The following is a 19,945-nucleotide window of genomic DNA, read 5'->3' on the forward strand; positions in this document are numbered from 1 at the left end:
GCCCTGCAGGAGGAGCTGGGTGGGGCACACGGGGGTGGGTGCTGGGGCCAGAAGCAGCACCCTCATACAGGTGCAGTGGCTTGGACCTTCCCTCCCCAGCCCCATAGACAGGTCAGCAACAGCTCCAGTATGTTTTATAACTAAAAATTTATTCAGGAAAAAAACCAGGGCTGCAAATGGAACAGAAAGGAGGGATGGGGGTCTCCCACCCATGTCATTAACCTTCATCCTGGAGAAGGGATCTCAAAGGAGAGGCCAGGGACCCTATATCCCAAAGCCCAGTCTTTTGAGCCCTGTACCCTCAAATCACTGGCTGTGGCTCTCCTGCTCCCCATCTTTCTGGCATAGTCTTGGGCTTTGGGGAGGGCACTGCCTTGTTCCCACCGTCTGGGCAGGCTGTGTAGTCAGTCAGGGGCCTCTGGGGGACTTCCCCACTGGTCCCATTAAAACTGACTCCTGGCTTCGTCTCCAAACCCTGTCTTCCCCTAAGTCTTCCTCCAGCCCTGTCCCTGGCTTGGGAGAACACAGTCCCGGTAGGCAAGCCTCTGGAGGGAGACTGAACACAGGTGCCAGCTAGAAGCAACAAGAACTCCAAGCATAGCCAGAGGGCCCCTGCACCTTCCAGGGCAGAGCTAGAAATGGGGTGCAAACCCCAGGTCAAGCAATGCTCCTCGTGGGCACTGGCCTGCCCTACCCTCAGACTAGTCTGAGCATTTCTCAGAGCACAGGGGCCTGGGAAAGGAGCTCAGGGGCAGGAAAGCTACATTAGGTTCCTGCCACAGGTACCACAGAAGAAAGAGTCAGAGAAGCTCCACAGCAAGGGACTGAGGGGCCAGGAAGGTGAGAAGGAAGGACTAGAAAGGAGGGGAGAAGGGGGATGGTTCAGGAGGGAGAGAGGGAGGGGGAGTTGGCAAGAAATTTCGTGAAGCAGGAAGAGAGCAAAAGGAAAGCCATTGAGGAGAGAGGGAGCAGGCAAAGGCAACCCAGGGGGCATGGGCCTGAGAGAGCAGAGGGGCCTTCCCTACAGACCCATGACCAACTGAGGGGAGAGCAGGTGGCCAAGCACAGGGGACCCAGGCGGCAGGGCAGGGAGAAGAGCAGCGGGGCGGCGGGAGAAGAGCTGAGGGCCTAGGGCTGCAGTTCAGCACATGGTTGGTGCTCAGAACCCAAATGGAGTCCCTGGGGGCATCCAGGCATCAGGGAGACAGACCTCCTGGGTACTCTCCTCATGGCATGACCAAGGCCTCTTGGACACTTTCGGGTCAGGGCTTCTGAAGACTGAGGGGACCCATGGTTTCACCTGCATCTGATGGAAATGCTAACCCTGCCCTGCGCCATCTCCAGCTGAGAAAGTGGCTGCATCTCCGGGCTAAGAGGCCTTCTGCCGGCCCTTGATCTGGACAGGGGGAGGGAGAAAGGCTGGGCATGGGGCGGCCCATCTGGTTCGCCCGCCTGCCGTCGCTGCAGCCAGCCACCTCCCTGCTAAATCCTGGCAGCCGAGGAGGGTCCCAGCACTTCCGCCCACCCTTAGGAGGGGCTCTGTGAGGAGCAGCTCCCCCACAGCACGGCCACGGCGTGGGTTGGAAGAGGATGGTTTATTGTCTGGGTGGATTGGTGGCTCAGGCGCGTGGGCGTCTTCTGTGCTACACCGGGCGCCTGGCGGCCTTCTCAGGAGCGCTTCCGTGGGGGGCGGCTGCGCCCCCTCAGCCCACCTGGGCCCACGTGAGGAAGGCCGGGATGTCCCGCACAGGCACGTTCCTGGTCAGCGCCTTCACACGCAGGTTCCGGTCATCTGTCAACAGCACCACCTCCCTCAGCAGCCGGATGGGCTCCTCTGTGGGCACGAGAGAGCACAGGGACTCAGAGGGCAGGACTCGGAGGCCCTGGCTGCCTCCCCTCTTCTGGAGGGGAAAGCGGTCCGGGGGGCTCAAGGCCAACCATTTCTTGGCCCTCCCACAGGGCCTTTCCCTCATACAAACCAGGAGCAGAGGGCGCCCCTCCCCTGCAGGCTGAGGGAGGGCCGTCATGGGCCGGGGCTGGCCTTCTGTTATGCACCCCTGCCCCCCGCACAGGACTGGGCTGCCTCGTGCCCTGCGAGCCCCCCAGCCCGCCAGTCTCTGCAGACCCCTCTTCTCAGGACTCTGAGCTGAGGCAGGAGAAGCAGCCTCCTGTCCCTTCTGACTGCAGGGCTAGTTCTGGGCTCATAAGACTCTCTTCTGCATTATCTTGCCTGCCCGAAGGCCAGCAGCCTGATGCTTTAAGTATTCAGAAGTAGGAAGTGCAAGATGGAACATGAAATGTACCCAGGGCTCCCAGGATGTGAGGAGGGGTGCTAGCTCTGAGGAGAGGAGGGCAAGGGTCCCCTGACAGAGGCCAGCCAAGGTGGCCCTGAGGCTAGAGCCCAAAGATTCCCACCAGTAAATAAAAGTAATCCTTGTCTGTAGTATAAACCTTTTAAGCACAGAACAAGGAAGGTCAAGTTGATTGTCCTCCCCGTGAGCTTCCTTATGTCTCTGTCTTGTCCCAGGGTAAGCTGTGTATGTTTCCAGGTTTCTTTATGCCCATTTACAAGTAAAGATACTTGTCACATAAGCTTTTTCTCTTGTAATGTTTCAGTCATACTAGCCATACTTACTTCACTGAAACTCTAAAGATCTTTCTATGTCAGCACAAACAAAGCGCCTTCATTCTTTTTAGATGACTTTTTTAAGCAGGATGTCTTTCTCCCCAATTCCTTAACTTTTTAATACTAATGTATGGGGGAGAATTTAAACTGGGGCCAAGGACTCTCACAAGTGACACCCCCAACCCCGCTAAGGCCCCCTGAGTGGCAGGTCCACTCCTCATCCCCAGGCAGGCAGGCAGTGAGGCCCAGGAAATGTCCCCCAGGGATTCCTGACCACGGGGGCCTGGCGGGGCTGGGGGACTGCAAATAGCCATGTCGGACCTGAGCAGTTTCAGGCTTGCCAGCTCCAGGCAGGGAGGCTGCGAGCTGGCTGTCAGCCTTGGGAGGAGTCTGGGGGAAGAGGGAGGAGAGGCTCGCAGGGTTGATGGTGGTGAGAGAAGGGGAGCAGCGGAAGGAGGCTGTGGTGGGAGGTGAACAGCCGTGGCGGACTGAGAGGGTGAGGAAGGCGGCCGTGGGGAGAGGAGATGCTCTGAGACGCCCAGCGGCTCAGGGGGGTGTGGGTGGGGCGGGGTGACGGGCAGTGCCCTGTGGGGCTCGCAGCGGGCGGCCCGGGTCTGTCCACCGCCCCACTGCTCCCGCGCTGGGACTCAGACCAGGCGAGTCCCAGGCCTCCCAGCGGCCAACCGAGGCCCGGCGTTGCTGGCAGGGGTCTGCAGGGGTTTCTGTGGATACTTTGAGACATTTTGAACAATAAACATCCTCTGTTTTGACACTGGTAACTTCACTTTGTTAGAAACCAGAGACTGTCATCCTGTCAGGCCCCATCCGCCATAATCCACATGATTTTAAAATTCAACATCGTTTACACATAAACATTTGGTGATGGTTTCTCTGTGAATCTGACAAGTTAATCTGCTAAGAATTCACACTGACAAATGGGGTTTGATTACACCAGCCGTTGCTGATGTAATTCTGATAGGGGCGGTCCCCAGGATGCCAATGGGTTCCTGTAGGCTGTTGGGGGTGAAGTGGGGGGTGGGGAGACTAGGGCCAAAGCCAAAATGTGTCTCTGCTGAGAAAGAAACAGCTCTGAGGCTGGGTGGGGCCACAGCGGTATCTGAACCGTACTTCCCAACAAGGCCTTCTGCAGTCCGGCTGACCTTGCCCTCAGAAGGTGCCCCTCCAGGAAGCTGCCTGGGAGCAGAGCCCCACCCCTCTGCTGGGCTCAGCTGGGCTCCTCTTTGGCACTGGGATGCTCTGGATCCGCCCCTTAGGGACGGTGCAGGCCCATCACGTAGCAAGGCCCCTCTGAGGAACAGCAGCTGTGGGCGCATCACCCGCCTCAGGTACAGGGCCGTGGGTGGCGTGGGCGGCGCTGAAGCGGCGGGAGGAGGCTGGAGGGAAGGCAGTCCTGGGCCCGCCGGGCAGCAGGATGGGGAAGCGAGCAGAGATGGGCTGGGCGACCTCAACGCAGAGAAGAGGACAAGAAGGCTGCACACATGCAGACAGAAACCAAGAGGTGGGAATTATCAGCTGTGCAGATGACGCTGAGCTAGGAGAGCCTAGGAATTCCTTCCAGAAGAAGAAATGTCTGGAGTCCTGGGAGCCAGGAGCAGAACACCTGAGCCTCACTGACTCTCAGAGGCCAGCTCAGGCAAGAGACGGTTCTGGGATGAGGGTAAGGTGCTCAAGCACCCTGAAGAGAGTCTCTGACTCCCCGACGGGCTTCTGCTCACCAAAAGGGTTTTGAAAACCAGGCTGAGGGCTCCGTCTGCAAGGTCTCACCTGCCTCCAAAGTGCTCTGTCACACAGCCAGAGAGACAGGATGAAAAGGACGACTACTAGCTGGGGAAGTACTTCCAGCCCGGCCTGATACAGGGTAAACGTTCACAGATGAATTGAGAGGGTGAGCACGACCAAGGACAGGGAGGTGGGGCCCTAGGGACCGCTGGGGACTGTCCTCAGAGCGGCAGAGGACTGGGCTCAGGAGACCATGGCCGGAATAAGCTACAGTGAATCATAAAGACATTCTTGCTGTCAGAGAACTCACTGAGGACCCAAGAAAGGAAATGGATGCTTGCAGAGCAGGAAAGTTCACTGCCTGAAGCCCAGCTTCCTGGGAGAGGCCCGTCCTTAGCTGGCTGAGGGTCCACCTGAGGCTGGGGGAGTTGGGGAGGGGTCTGACTTCCAGCATGGGGTGGTGTGTGTGTGTGTAGGGGGGAACTGGGCTGGCCTCAGGCTTGTATCAGGCCTCATTCCTGATTTTTACACTTCCCAGGCCAGAGTCAGGGAAGGGACCTAGGTCTGAGGCAGGTAGGACAAGGTAGGGAGGGAAGGGAAGGTCCCCAGGCGGAGGGAGAGCGCTACCTTTGTTGGTGGGCATGAAGTCCTTGGCCTTGTCTTTACAGTAGTGGAGGCAGCAGGAGAGGATCAGGTCATCATTGTTACCCTGGAGGAAGACAGGGTGAGTGCCACTGGGGTCACATCTCAGTGTCCCGCCCATCCACGCCCTGGCCCTGCTTGGCCAGGTCCCACTGTGCTGAGAGTTACCCAGGGGACAAGGAACCCCCTCCTGGGCCTCGATGGCAGCTGCCCCCTGGGGGCAGGAGGCCCAGGCTGGGGGGCCTGCCTCGAGCCCCTCCCTCCCCTGTTCTGAAGGCTGGCTCGAGTGCTCCCGTTTTGCCCTGGGTCTCACCAGCTGGCCAGTGATGTCCTCGCTGCGGAAGGCGATGGATTCGAGTTCATTGCCACGGCTGGTCAGGGCCCGCAGGCAAGAGTCCCGACTCTCGAATCGCCGCTCGAGAAACTCAATGGACTTTCGGGCCTTTTCCTGCACCACGCGGGCATAGCCCCCGGCCCGGTGGTCTGTCTCCTGCCCCTTGGCCAGGCCATCCAGCTCATTGATCACTGAGGAGACACAGTCCCACAAGGAATCAGCCTCAGCAATCACGTCTGTCTTGTCTGTCTGCACCCGAGGCCTTGCTTTCTCAGGCAGCTCCTACCCGACCCTGGAGGCCACGTGGCCCCACAAGAGTCTTCCCATGAAACCGGGGGCCCTTGGAGGGCAAGAAGTGCCTTCGATGTTCCAAGTGTTCTCTCCTTTTCCTGCCTCTTCCCCTGGGCCCCACCCTTCTCCTGGGAGGAACTGACAGGATTTTCTGGAGCTGCTGTATTCAGAGGAAGAAACCTGGCCCCTCCATCGCATTCCTCAGTTATAGAATCAAATCGAGAGGGTCCCTCAGGAGAGGCAGGGGTATTCAGCAGCTAGAGGGAGAGGGGCACCCTCCCTTATCCGCCCGGGCCCCCAGCTGTTCTATGCCTGCCCCTGGCAGAGCGCGGGGAGGTCACGGGGTGGGAAGTGGGGTCATGGCCTCACATGCAGGAACCCTGCTGGTCCCCTGAACCATCCCCTTGGCACTTCTACCTCCTCTGATACTGCACGTGTGTGTGTGTGTGTTTGTGTGTGTGTGTGTGTGTCTGCCTGCCTATGTGTCTGGGACACGGCTTCATTTTCTGGTGAAGATTCTTTCCAAAATTCCAGCCAAGAGCCTGAGGTCAAGTGGGAAATATGCACTCCTTGGGGGCTCCGGGAGAGTTTGGGGTCTGAGGCCTCTCCTCAGCACAGTGATTCATGGCTCGGGGAGTCGGTGTGAGCACGCTGTTCCATGGTGAGCCTGGCACTCACTGTCTGGGTATTCAGAGACACTTTCTGGAAAGGGCCCATGTAGGAACACGAACACACACACACACACACACACCCATGCCTGCAGCAACCTGAAGCTGCAGCGTCCACACAACGTATGGCTGAGGCTGCGGAGTAGTGGTGGCTGAGTGTATGGTACACCAAACAGAACATCAAACGTGAAAAACTAGTATTCTATCCCAAAATCTTCTTTCCTGCTTCCAAACTAAACAGGCTTCAAAGGGGAAGCTTGTTTGTGCTTCTGCACCAGGCGGGGCTTCTCGACGCTGGGGTCAGGCCTAAGGAGCATGGAGCAGGTTAAAGAGCACAAGAGACAAGCGGGGAGGCTGTCGGCTTAACTCTCTGTGCTCTGGGCACAGGGCAGGGGCCCACCCTCCCGTGAGAGAGCTGGCATTTCCCGGTGCCCCTGGGGGCTGACTATTCTATAGCTGCCATCTCCTCTGGGTCCCCTTATATATTTGCTCCCTCCCCACATAATCTGGCTTCCCCCACTGGCCCATAAGCTCGCCAAGGCCAAGGGCTGCTGCTCTGCCTTTCATGGGCCCCCTCGGAAACAAGGAGACTGAGCACATGGTGGGCCCCATCAGTGCTGGTGACCAAGAACTCGTCGGGCTGGGGTGGTGTCTGAGGCTCCTTCCAAGACTTAGATGAGCAACCTGAGACGTGGCCGCCTCTCAGTTACCCCATTTCCTGACCATCCAGCAAAGAGCGGCCAACTCACTTTCTTACTCCTGAAAATCTCCTGGGCAGGAGAGCACGGGGACTTGCTCTCCTGAAAGCTGCCCCACCCGGGACCCGGTGAAGGCAGAGGGGTGGGTACAGCAACACGAGGGTCTGGCTCGGCCCCGGGCAGACAAGCTGCTCTACTTCTGAAGAACAGAAAACCTTCCTGTGGGTCTCAGGGCCTGGGCTGAAGAGGCTCTGGCCAGGCCACATGGGGAGGGGGAAGGAAGACAGGGAGGGTGGAGGCGGGCCGAGGGCCGCTTCAGTGCCAACATTCTCAGGTGGTGCTAACGTGTTTCCCACAACCCCCCAGGGTTCTAGAGCCTCTGCAGGGGCGGATGTTTCCTGCCCTTTGTTTCCACCCTCATCTGGCACTAAGACACTGGGGACTGGGAGGGGAGGCCCAATGGAACATCTTGGCATGGATGTCAGAGGTGGCTTGGCAGGCACACGGCCAGTCTGGCAGACCGTCCAGAAGCCAGGGCTTCCAAACTTGCTCCAAGTGGCTGCTGAGAGGGGACATTAAGCAGCCCTGGCTTCCCAGTCGTCTCCCAGACCCCCTCCCTCCAGAGGACAGCTCTCAGCACTAGCAGCTGTGTGAGTTGTACAGACAGAAGCCCGGGGCCCCTCCTGAAGCCGACCCACCACAGGGCTCCGAGGACCAGGGTGCCTTAGACAGTCCCTGGAGATGGCCCAGCTGGGCTCCTCCGGCCTGAGGGTGGAAGCGCGCGAGCCGGCCCTGAGATGCTGACCCTGTACCAACAAACAGCGACCAGACAGTGGTGAGGGCCCAAGTGGCAGGAATCCACAGGCGGGAGCCACGGGCTTGCGCTGGAGGGCCTCCATTGGCCTGGCCTTAGGGTGACACTGGCCAGAAGAACGCTACCTCGAACCAACAGAATGATCGTGAAAAGCTACGAGCCCATCAGACCAAAGGCATCTAACCACTTCAAAATCCTCCCAGCCTCCCTGCCAGACCACCCAGCAGCACTGCCGTTATCTGCCAGGGCTGAGTGTTTACCAATAACGGGAACCAGCTTTGCTGTTTTACTGCGAGCTTTATAAGGATAAAAACAAGGGCTGGGCTCGGGCAGCCTCTGGTTGCTGGGACACAGGAGTCCATTTGCTCAAGCAGTTTAAGCCACGGATCAGCCATAATAATTCGAACTGCTTTGATTATTAAACAGTCTCCCTTGCCCCACGCATTCCCAACTTCCCTGCAAATCCCGTCTTACACACACGGCAGGGCTCTGCCTGCTGGGCCCCGGGGCTGCGGCACGTGCATGCAGAGGGGTCTCGCTGCGCATGTGCAGGGTGGGCCCGGCCCTGACTCACCGATGAGGGGCACCACCAGGATGTAGTTCCTGCTCTCCAGCAGCTGTGCCAGGCTGGCCAGGTGGTCAATGAAGCCGTTGGTATCTGGTACGAGGAACAAGGGTCTGATTTCGAGCTCCATCTGCCGCACGTGACTCTGGTCCTCCAGGACAGCCTACGGGGACACAGAGTGGTGGATGACCAGGCCAGTGGCGGGTGAGCCCAGTCCCTGACTACCGTGTGCGTCAGCTCCCTGTCTCCTCAGCCTCACCCCCCGCTCCAGACGGACAGCCAGACCCCGTGGGGCCAGCCCAAGACAAACCCACGGAGACCAAATGGCTTGGGGAACAGGGTGTGACTAAAACCCCGTGTGGGACTGAGAAGGGACCCTGATGGCATTCAAAATAACGGGGCTCTGAAAGGAAGACCTGGGGCTAAAAATCAACAAGGTGCCTGAGGGTGGTTTCACACACGTTACTGAGAATACAGGAGGTACTTCTTAATCTAGATACTTTAGACATACACATATACTCAGACAGAATCTGTCATTTCCACTTACTTCACTATATCGTTAAGAGAGAAAAAAAAAAGAACCACCTCAAAACCTATGCAAAAAAAGTGATGCTGACAATAATCGACACCAATGTCTCCCAGAGTGGCAGGAGTTCACACAGCGGGACAGATGACATCCCAAGTCACATGTCTGTAGAGAATGCCATCTGGACTGAGGAGAATGAAGACCGTCTTCCCCGGACCAGCCAGGTGCTCCCTAAGTGGGGGTCGTCTGTGTTCCACCCGCGCTGCTTTGCCACAACTCTGCACAGTCTATCAGTCTATACTGTTTGTTTACTTGGTGTTTTTCTTTAGGTGGACTTCAAGTCAACTCGCTTTTGTGGCTCAGCAAATAATATACGTGGTATCGGGAGTCTGAGCGCCCAGCATGTTTACCAGTTCAAGCTGAATTTCCGCAGTAGAGTCAGCGTGTCTCCTACGCATCACTAAAAAAACCCCTTGGGCAGCACCAGTGGCCTGGGCAGCATACCTCCGAAAGCTCATGGCTTGGAGCTTGTCAGTCTTACACATTCGCATCTTTCAGGGTTGCTTTCATACCCATTTGGAAAAGCCCAATTTTCTCAAGACTGACAGGGCATGCGTGGCGGAGGCCCTGGGAGACAGGCTTTGGTTCATCTGTCACTATGGGCCCTGATCACTCTCTGGCTGCTTCGTCTTCTGGGAACCATGACTAGGAAGCAAGCTGGTTTGTGGGCATCTACCCAGACCCCGTGCCCCCATGTGTGGAGCTGGAGGGCACCAAAACAAGCCTGGCAGGGGCCCGGCGCGCAGGTCCCAGCCATGCCCAGCCCTCCTGTGGCCTTCTGCCACACATCAACCTGCAGGCACACAGACACGAGCCCCGAGCAGGGGAGGAGATGTGCGTGCCAACTGAGATGGGGCCCAGGGGCTGGGCCCTGGCCACCAACAGTCAGTGAGGAAGGTGTTCAGGTTTCACTGGCAGTGACAGTAAAACTGAAAGGGCATGCCTCCGAATGCCGGGGGTGGCGCCTCTGTGACCTGCTGGGGACCTTTCCCTTTGAGTAAGTCACTGTTGCCACTGCCACCACAGCTGGTGGAAGGCACAGAGCGCCGGCGGGCATGGGAAACGCGGCCTGGGCTCGGCTGCAGTCTCCTGCGGCTCTCACTCAGGGAGGGACAGCACCTGGCCCGCGGGCCACCTTCCCAGGAACCTGGGTCCCCGGCCCTCCCCTGGGGCTGCCAGCTAGTGGGTGACACATTCCACCGAACTCAGCCTGGGCATTTAAAAACTATTACTTCTCAATGTGAGTGAGTCGACACAGAACACGTGTGATGGCGTGGGTATTTTGTGAGGGCAAGAAGCGGTCCCCGCTCAGGCTCAGCGAACACCCCAGCCTCTCCTCACGGGTGGGGCTTCAGCCTCTGGTCCCGTCACCCCTCTTCCCAGGTCTCAGGGCTCTGTACCCGCCTTTCCACTGCCAGGAACGTGCTCTTGGTGTCCTGGGCCCCCAGACCTCTGTCTTTCTCGATGAGAAGCGGCAGGATGAGCCCTCATGTCGGGTTCCCCTGAGGATGGCATCTCTGCCACCGCCTCCCTGGCTCAGACCTGTCATGTCTTTAGTTTTCCTGCCTCCAGAAGTGACCCTCCGGCCCTCAGGCTGACCCTAAGGAAGTGGCACTGGCTGCCCTTTCTACCCTGCAGGAACAATGAGCTCCCAAGACCTCGGACCAGCCTTCCTCACCGGGGGGGGGGGGGGGGGGGGGGGGGGGGGGGGGGGGGGGGGGGGGGGGGGGGGGGGGGGAGCCTTAGGCCAGGTGGCCGAGGGAGGCGGGGGGGCTGAGCCTGCTTGGGTGTTTTGATGACAGGACGGAAGAAAAATCTAGGCACAAGGTCCAGGGAAGCGTGCGCCGTCTGAGTTCCTTGAGTGCTGGCTCAGGGCCAGAAAGGTGAATGGAGGCCATGGCGTCGTGGGGAGGTGGCAGCCTGGCTGGGTCCCCAGGGTGGGTGGGACCGAGCTGCTGAGGGTGGTCGGGGCTGTAATGCCACCATCCGGTCCCGGGGACACCCGCGGACAACTTCCCTTAACCTGGTTTCTGCCCAGTGAGTCACCGCACCACTGCTTCCTCTTCCCCACATGCCCTCCTGGGTCTCAGGAGATTTGATGAAGCTGCTCCCCCTTCTTTTGGGGGTACCAGTAGGCCTCTGGGGGGGTCATGCCTGGGTCATGACACTAGCCCAGTCCCCTTAAGAGAATTCAGACAAGGAAGGATTGGGAATCGCAGGCCCTTGTCTGTGGGTGTCGGTGTTTCCGGTTCTCTGAGTGGCGGGGTGTGTGTGTGTGTGTGTGTGTGTGTGTGTGTGTTTAGTATTTGCCCTCCCAACTTTTCCAGATTTTACCCGTCAGATTCCTGGCAGCTGTGCACGGCGCCTGTGCCGGCCGTCACGTCCCACTCTGATCCCTGGGTCGCACGGTGAGAGAAGGACACAGGATGCGCAGGGAGTGAAAAAGTGATGTCGGTGGGGCGAGTGCCAAGTCCCCACTCAGAGCCATGGGACGCTGGGGAGAGGGGAAGCATGCTGCCGCGGAGTTCAGAGGCCGGTAGTGAGATTTATTTTTGTTTGTATGAGCAAAAAGCTAAAGAAGCCTCTGGTGGGGGTGAGGGGGGCGCAACTGGAATGCTGTGATTCAGACAGACTGGCCCTGGCCCGGAGTCAAGTGTGCTGACCCGGAAGGAGAGGTCCTTAGGAACCCTTCTCGCTGCGGCGAAGGCTGGGCCGCAGTGGTCCTCTGATGCAGAGCTGGGAACCCTAGGGAAAGCGTGGACATGCTGGATCAGACCAGGGGCGACAGGGACCATGAAGTCATCCAGTGTGAAGAAGGAAAGAACTTAACTCTGTGTCTGAAGGCACTCAGTAACCAACTTTCTCTGAAGCCCGGAGGCACCCTGGAGCAGGCTGGTGGGGACCTGGGAGGGGGCTGGTCCACAGCGACATCTGAGGAGGAAGCTACAGGGCCGGGGTCCCCAGGAAGGGCTCCCTCACAGGTTAAGTTCCTCCTTCAACGTGCTGGGGATGACTGGGGGAGGCTGACCCTTTTAGAGAATTGAGACACTGAGAGTTACAAATAAAGGTGCCGCTGTTAGTTCACACGGGAGTCGTGGAACTGAGGAGCTCGGGTCACAGAACAGCGCCAGGTCAAGAGCAGGGCTTCCTTCTGCTCAGGGCTCCACACGGACTGCAGCCACAGGCTGATGGGACTGTTGATCCCTGGGCCTCTCTGGCCAGACCAATGTCTTCACCAGAAATGAGAAGTGTGGTAACACGGCGAATTTCCACGCTCATCCTGTGTCTGAAAGTATCTAGCTAGATGCCTGATATTAGTAACAGCCAATTTCAGTTTCCGTTCTTCCTGCCCAACTCCATTTTTCACCTTGTGTATATCCAGTGGGGGTGACTATCTGGGGCAGCCACTAGGGAGCAGAGCTGGGGATGGCGAGGCGGTGGACTGCTGATCTCTGTTATGAGATTCACGGTGCTCTTGGTGGTTTCTTATTCCTTTTTTCTTTAAAGTTATGTGGAATATTTAACTATTTAAAGTTAAGTGGGGGTATTTAAAAAAAATTTAAAAACCTGGAAAAATAGAAATGAAATATAAAATAGGAAAAGCTGGTGAGATAACAACCGGCATTGCAGGCAGACATTCTTTTTTTGGGGGGGACACACTGTGCAGCATGTGGGGTCTTAGCCCCCCAACCAGGGATTGAACCCAAGCCCCCTGCAGTGGAAGCTTCCAGTCTAATCCAATGGACCACCAGGGAACTCCCAGGCATTCCTTCTTGAGCTGCAGAAACCCACGGGTGCAGATTCTGCATCTGCTCCACAAAGCAGCTTGGGTCACTGGCTTCCCTTAGCATCTTCATTGCGGGGGGGTTGCTCATGGGAACATTTCTGCTTAGGGTCCCTTCTCTGGATATCCAGAGTCGGTACCACAGAGCTTAACATATACTTGCTGTCTTTTTCAAGGTTATAATTATGATGACTTGCCCGCTACTTCTTGCTGCCCTTTCAGGATGGACAGGGAGTGGCAGGGCCAAGCATGCCAACCCTGGGCTTGCTCCAAGCAGCAGCCCAAGGGTATTTCGGCCGAAAAGCCTGACCTCTCTCAGGAGGTCTCTCAGCCCCCTGTGGATGCTGCAGGAACCAGAGAGTTGCGAGTGGCTGAAGCAAACTCTGGGATGGGCGTTTGCCCAGCTCCATGGGCTGCTGTGCCTTCCTGTCGGGGCGTGAACGTGCCCTTGGCCGGGTAGTGCGCTGGCTCCCGCCCCGTCTCCGACAGTTAGGAGCCAGGGCTGAGTGTCCGCCTTCCGCTGGATTCCATACAGGTGTGGGGGCTCTGTGTATGCCCCATTGTTCCACAGCGCCGCCCCCCGCAGCTGGGTGGCAGTGTGAATGGGCTGCAGCTATATTTAGCATGAAACTCCTGGGGCCGTCACAAAGGAGTGACCGCATCTTCAGGAGGGTGGGTGGGCGGGAAGGGGACAGGGGAGCAAAGCTATTTTCAGAACACATGTCATTGCTGGCTATGGAGCAAGGCTGTGGCCATAACGCCGAGGGAAACAATAGCTGTGGCCAGAGGAAGAGCCTGTTATGTTTCAGGTGGGATGTTTGCAACTGCTCAGGAAACCTGACCCCGCCCGACAGCAGCACAAATCACAGCAGAGCCTCGTGGAGGCACAGAGGCGGGGGATTCACAGGGCCAGGGTGAGGTGCCAAGAGGCCACGCCTCGAGCCCGGAGGAGGATTTTCAGCAACTGCTTTGCCCTGGGGGCCTGGTTAGGAATGAAACACTTCTGACCAATTTCCCAGACAAACCAGGCCCCCTGCTCTGGTCTCTGACACCTCCCAAGAAGGGCAATGGGAACAAAAGGAACTCGGCAGAAGGCAGCAAGGCGGGCACAAGCAGGGCAAGGCGCAGAGCCGCCTCGGGCAATGGGCGAAGGCTGGGCTGAGCCGAGAGGGGCCGTCTCGAAGCCCTCCCTGGGTGGGCGGACTTGGCCCCCAGCGTCCAGGGCCCCGCCTGGGCGCTGAGGCTCCAGCTGCACAGGTCCCGAGAGCTGCCCACACCCCTTTTCTGACCTCCAGCCGGCCCCACTCACCAGCCTCTGTGCAACGCCGGAAGCGGGGAGGGACAGGCTGCGGAGGAGGCCAGGCCTGGCCTCCCCCCATCCCGCAGCTGAGCGCAGGCCCAGGGGTCTAGGTGGGAGCGGGGGAAGCGGGGGTGTGGCTCCGGCCCCAGATCTCAGTTGGACTTTACAGCCAGCATGGGGGCCGGGAGGGTTTTTTCCAACCCCATCTTCATATCCCCTTCCCCAAACATGTGTGGTTCCTGTTTTGCTGCATCTGTAAAAGGCGCTGGGAGCTGGGGACCTGCCTTACACCTCTTGGTTAACACCCCTGGAGACGGAGGGGGTTCGGAGCCGTGTAATTTACAGCCCATCTCCCCGATCTTAATTCACCCGATGCTCCTCTCTTCCTTATTGTATTAGTGTGACCAGGTACCTGCCAACAATAATGGCCTCTCCAGCTAGGAGCCTCTCCCCTACTCCCAGGACAATTTATACCTTTTCCTTGGGATTTTCCCCCCTTAAATTAAACAAAAAGAGGAAAAATAAGAAAAGGTTAACATGGGTTTGGAGCGCTGCAGCCCCGTAGTTCTGGGCAGGGAGCCAATGGCCCGAGGGCACACACATGTGTGTGCTCTCCCAGAAGGGCCTTCACCGGCCCTGTTTTACAGCCACCTCGGCACAGACTCCAGGGTTCACGCATATGGCCAGACAGATGTGTCTGGCTTACGTTCAAGGCTGGAAAATGAAGAATTATGGAAGTGAAGGGCCCCGGGCATTAAAGGGGGGCGGGGAGAAGGGAAGGGGGGAATTTTTTCTCTGCTGAGAAATCCTCCTGTGGCCGTGAGGCTGGAGGAAGAGGGCTGACAGGAGGCAGGCCGCCAGCAGCAGCGCATGTGGGGCCTGCTCTTAAAGGGGCCCCAGCCGCCCAGCCTGACAGCCCGCAGCAGGCCCTTGGTGCCTGGACCCGAGCACCCTGCTCCGAGGGAGCCAACGGGCGGACGGGCTCCCCAGGCAGGAGCGGCCACGGGCCCCGGAAGTCAAGTCCCGCACGGGACCACTGCCAGGTACCGCCTGTCACCCGTGAGGCCGGGCTGCCCATGGCACTCGGGACAAGGCCAGGTCCCCTCGGCATGCGCTCCTCCAGCGGCCGGTGCTCCCCTTTGGTAACAGGGCTCGCGCCCACCACACGTCACTGACCTCCGTGCCAGTGGACACTCTGGGGCGGGACTTCCTTGGTTCACCCCCATGTCCCCTTGTAACCAGCCTGGTAGGTGCTCAGCACTGCTTACCACACTGAGCGGAAGACGCAGGACCTGATTCCAAGGAGTTCGTGGTGCAGCCGGGGAACAAGCCCAGCAATAAGTGTAATCTGAGACGCGATATACATTTCACAAGTGAAGTATAAATCAGTGCCACAGGAGCACTAAGCAGAGAGGTGAATTCCTCCTAGGGGGAGTCGGGGAAGGCTTCACTGGGGAGATGGGGTTTCGTCTGGGGACTGAGGGAAGAATAGAATTTCAACAGGTAATAGGAAATGTAGAGCAGAAAAAAGGGTACTTGGGCTTGAGGGAGCAGCAAGACATAGCATGGGGAAGGGGAGCGCTGTCTGGGGACGGTGGGAGGAAGGAGGGTTGGTGCTGTCCAGGCAGCGGGGCCGGAGTGTCTGGATGGACGGGCACTTCGCATGCACTGTTTTCTGAGGGAGATGCTGTCACCACTTTCGTCTGACAGGTGAGGAAACGGGCTCGAGGAAGTCAAAGCATTTGCCCAACAGCCCACAGCTTGTGAGGGCTCACGAGGAATGGGAGAAGAGGCTGGGAAAACAGACTGGGAACAGCCTCAGATGCCACAGTAAGGAATTCAACTTTATTAGCCAAGCAAAGGTGCTGATGATTCCTGGGCAGGGGAATGGCTCTTTTGGGAAGGGAACGGTGAAACTATGTATAATGATGCACTGCAGGCAGTGAGCCTGGCTCACAGACCTGGTTCCACAACTCCAGGAGCTGCCATTCATAGACTCCAAGGTAAACAGGACCCCGTCAGACTTGTGCAGTGCAGGTTGCTGGCTCCAGTCTAGTCAATCCCTAGGCTAAAGCAACAACTGTGGCGATGGGAATGGAGAGGAGAGGAGGGCATGAATGAGTGGACAGACAGGATCTGATAAGAAATCAGTCAAGAGGGGGCTTTCCTGGTGGCTCAGTGGTAAAGAATTTGTCTGCCAGTGCAGGGGACATGGGTTCAATCTCTGGGCTGGGAAGATCCCACATACTGTGGGGCAATTAAGCCCGTGCGCCACAACTACTGAGTCTGTGCTCTAGAGCCCGGGAGCTGCAGCTACTAAGCCCACATGCCACCACTCCAAAAGCCTGCACACCCTGGAGTCCGTGCTCCGCAACAATGAGAAATCCACGCATCACAACTAGAGAGTAGCCCCCACTCGCTGCGACGAGGAAAAACCTGTGTAGCAGTGAGTACCCAGTACAGCCAAATATAAATAAAACTACAAACTAAAAAAAGCAGACATGAGGGCTTAAAAGCCAGTGAGGAACTTTAAGATGATGCTCTCAGACTTCCTTGATAGTTTAGTGGTTAAGAATCCACCTGCGAAAGCAGGGGACATGGGTTTGATCCCTGATTCAGGAAGATCTCACGTGTTGCGGGGCAACTAAGCCTGTGAACCAAAACTACTGAGCCTTGCCCTAGAGCGTGTGCTCTGCAACAAGAGAAGCTACTGCAAAGAGAAGCCTGAGCACCACAGTGAAGAGAGTAGTCCCCACTCGCCACAACTAGAGAAAGCCCAAACTCAGCAACGGAGACCCAGCACAGCCAAAAAGTAATAATAAATAATTTTAAAAATTAAAAAAAAAAATGACGCTCTTTTTGGTATCATTCATGAACCCACTGAACAAAAATATCTGCTGAGTGTCAACTCTGCATGCTAAGACTAAGAAGTAAGAGAAAGGAAGGAGGAGAGCAAATAAAGAACGATGGTCTAGAAGCCCAGGAGGTTGGCGTGGTCAACAGACAGAATACGAAGGTCCTTGTGAGCTGGAGAGAGGTGGCTTCAGGGTCCAAAGCCACAGGGAACTCAAGCGTAATGAAGAATCCACAAAGACAGGTACTTGGGGACCTCTGATACAGTCGACGCTCTAACTGTTGGGGTGAGAGTTAAGAAATGGAGGTGGCAGTATGGAGACAACTTTTGGGACGACTGATGAGGAAGAAAAGAGCTTCAGGTCAGGAAGACAGACATCCTGAGGACGAAGCTCTGAGGGCCAGGACAGAGGTTTACAGAGATCACGAAAAGAGGGAGGCAGCGGCCATACCGCTGTGACGCTGATGCTGTAGAGGTACCACGCTTAATTCCAACTGGTCGACTGGTACACACATGTCTAAAGGCCCACGGATCCCCACAGACAGGGCTCTTCCCAGGGCAGGGCTCTGTCTGGTGGACCATCAGTCTGCTGTCAGCCCTCGGTGTGCCGCGAGCACACCCCACGTGCCACGCACTGTGCTGGGGCCTTATGTGCACCAGCTCCTGCAGGCCTCACAGCCATTCCACAAGGGAGGTGCTGTCACTACTTTTACTGTGCAAATGAGGAAACTGGTCCGGAGAAGTAAAACCATGTGCCCGAAGACACATGGTTGGTGAGTGGTAGAGCCCAGCCTGATCAGGTCAGCCTGACCACACACACTATGCTCCATCCCAAAGGCCAGAGGTGGGTGAAGAGAGGGCTGAAGACAGACATCCCTGAAGAGGACTGGCACTTCCCCACGTGTGCGGCTAGTCTTAAAGCAGGAGTGTGGCTGGCCCTTCCCCGTCTGCCCTGACAGATAAGAGGAATAGATAAGAGGAAGTGAGCTTACAGCACAAGAGCTGGACCTGGGAGAACCATAAGGAAAAGTTTGCGGGCAGGGACATACGGGTCCACGAGAGGCCCGCTGATGTGAGAATCCTGGTGTGGAGATGGAGAGTTTCTCTCTGAAGGGTTTAGCGTGTCCTATCCAGAGGGGCTCGGCTACTACAGTGGGAATACATGCAGCCGGACTGTGGCCATGACACCAGCTCACCCCCGAGAACAGGTGTTCTCAATAGAGAACCTTGGTTTCTCCAGGAGTGTCTGCACGAGGCTCAGGGGAACTGGGAAACCCCCGAAACTGTGTGAAAGGTCGGGTCTGTGCGGCATCACAGATCATCACAAGGGGAGGAGCTTTCAGCAGATTCTTGGGGAAGAACCTGACTCTGCCTTGGATCCCAGGAGGAGGGGGACTGCAGGCGCCAAACCAGAATTGAGCGGCGGAGGAAGAACACAGGTGGTGGAACCAGTCAGGTCCCAGCGAGAGGGTCCTGCTCACCCCTGCTCCCATCTCCCCTGGGCCCTGAGCAGACCACCACCCACACCAGAACCGCGTGCATGGCCAGGCCCCACCTGGATCTTCTCCTGGCGACGCTGCTGCTCCGCTATCTTCCTGGCCAGAGCCAGCTTCTTGGCCCGAAGCTCCCTGATGTCATCCTCGCCCCCGCTGCCTTCGGCCTCCGAGTCTTCCTCAAAGTCTTCAATCACCACGTCCTCCTCCTTCGGCGGGGGCGCACGTCAGGAGAGAGAGGAGACCATGAGCCCACAGCACTGACCAGACCCACCCTCTGGTCCCTCCCGCATCTCAACTCGGGCTTCTCTGACCATTCCCTGCACAGGGCCCCACGCTGTGTGCTCCCCTCGGCTCAGGGAAGTGTCACATTTTCCCCTGGCTCTCCTGTGCACTCCAGGGTCCTCCTCTTGCACACTCACAGATCCACACTGTATCTACTTCCATGCCTACAGTCACAGACCTTTCTTCTTTGCACATACTCCAAACGTCAAACTTTGGGCCTATTTTCATTTTGAAATTCACCAAAGGGGAAAACGATAAGAGAAAGTTAAACCACCCAACTGAAGTGTAATTCATGCTAATGATCTGATAGGAATCACTCTGGCCAACAGCTGGGAGCTGGGCGTGGACGCGCCCTCGCCCCAGACGGCGTCAGGGAGCAGATGCTGCAGCTCAGCGGACCTTGCCCTGGTTTCTCTTTAAGACCACAGGCTGGCGGTGTGAGGGCTGGGGGCCCCATGACGGGAATTCACATGACACGACCTTGCACGGCTGCCCTCCGGGGGCTGGGACAGACTGGGAGAAGGCGGGCTGGCTTAAGGAGTCTCCTGCCAGGCTGGAGGCGCCTTCCCCAGGGATGGCACCTCCCTGCTTGCAGCCTCGCTCTTAGAAGCCACTACTCCCCGGGTGGTCCTGGGCTCTACTTCTCACTCCCTCACTCTTGGCCTTGGTCAGTGGAGAACATGCAGCTGCCCGAGAGAGCTCCCTTGGAGGGACAGTGTTAGCACGGTAACAGGGGGTGGTTGAGCAGAAGATTCCTGGGTCTGAGTGATAACTGGATGATAATGATGATGATGATTATGACAGTAACAGCTGTCACTTACTGAGTGCTTACTATGAAGCCAGGTACCCCGCTAAGCATTTTTCACATATTAATAACTCATTTAATACAACAGCCTGTGAATGGATGCTTTCATCACCCCTAGTTAATAAATGAACAAATAGAGGTCTAGAGAGTTAAACAATTTGCTCAGGTTCACGAGGTGAGCAAGCGGCAGACCAGGGACTCAAACCTCAGTGAGTCTGATTCCAAAGTCTGCGCTCCTACCAACGACCCCCATCGGTGCAGGTGCGGCCCTGGACCTAGATGGAGCTCAAGGCCGGCTTTAGCAGCCCAGCTGTGCTCCCGCAGGCCCACAGGGATCCTGCTCAACACAGGCGACCCTTTCCTCCAACTGCCCGTTGCGATGGCATTCCGATGGACACGGTTTGCAGAAAGTGGTTAGCAGAGCGTGTCAGTGGGCAGGCAGTGCCTTGTCTTAGGAGAA

General features: G+C 57.4%; 1 protein-coding gene across 6 annotated transcripts in view; it reads right to left on the reverse strand.

Moving 5' to 3' along the window:
* Window positions 1-128: 128 nt before the first annotated feature.
* Window positions 129-19,945, reverse strand: part of SMG6 (SMG6 nonsense mediated mRNA decay factor) — a 200,976-nt gene continuing 181,159 nt past the window's right edge. For 5 of the 6 annotated variants that reach the window (XM_070774295.1, XM_019980893.2, XM_070774296.1 and 2 more), the window contains 5 exons: window positions 18,458-18,604; window positions 8,388-8,541; window positions 5,322-5,533; window positions 4,994-5,075; window positions 129-1,834 (listed from right to left, as the gene is read on the reverse strand). In XM_070774295.1, the coding sequence (XP_070630396.1) occupies window positions 1,704-1,834; window positions 4,994-5,075; window positions 5,322-5,533; window positions 8,388-8,541; window positions 18,458-18,604 (726 nt within the window). In that variant the 3' untranslated portion in view covers window positions 129-1,703. Of the gene's footprint in view, window positions 1,835-4,993; window positions 5,076-5,321; window positions 5,534-8,387; window positions 8,542-10,707; window positions 11,710-18,457; window positions 18,605-19,945 lie in introns of those variants that run through there. The other variant, XM_070774297.1, reaches the window with a different exon arrangement.

Source organism: Bos indicus, chromosome 19 (genome assembly GCF_029378745.1).
Source record: "Bos indicus isolate NIAB-ARS_2022 breed Sahiwal x Tharparkar chromosome 19, NIAB-ARS_B.indTharparkar_mat_pri_1.0, whole genome shotgun sequence".
Classification (NCBI taxonomy): Eukaryota; Metazoa; Chordata; class Mammalia; order Artiodactyla; family Bovidae; genus Bos; species Bos indicus.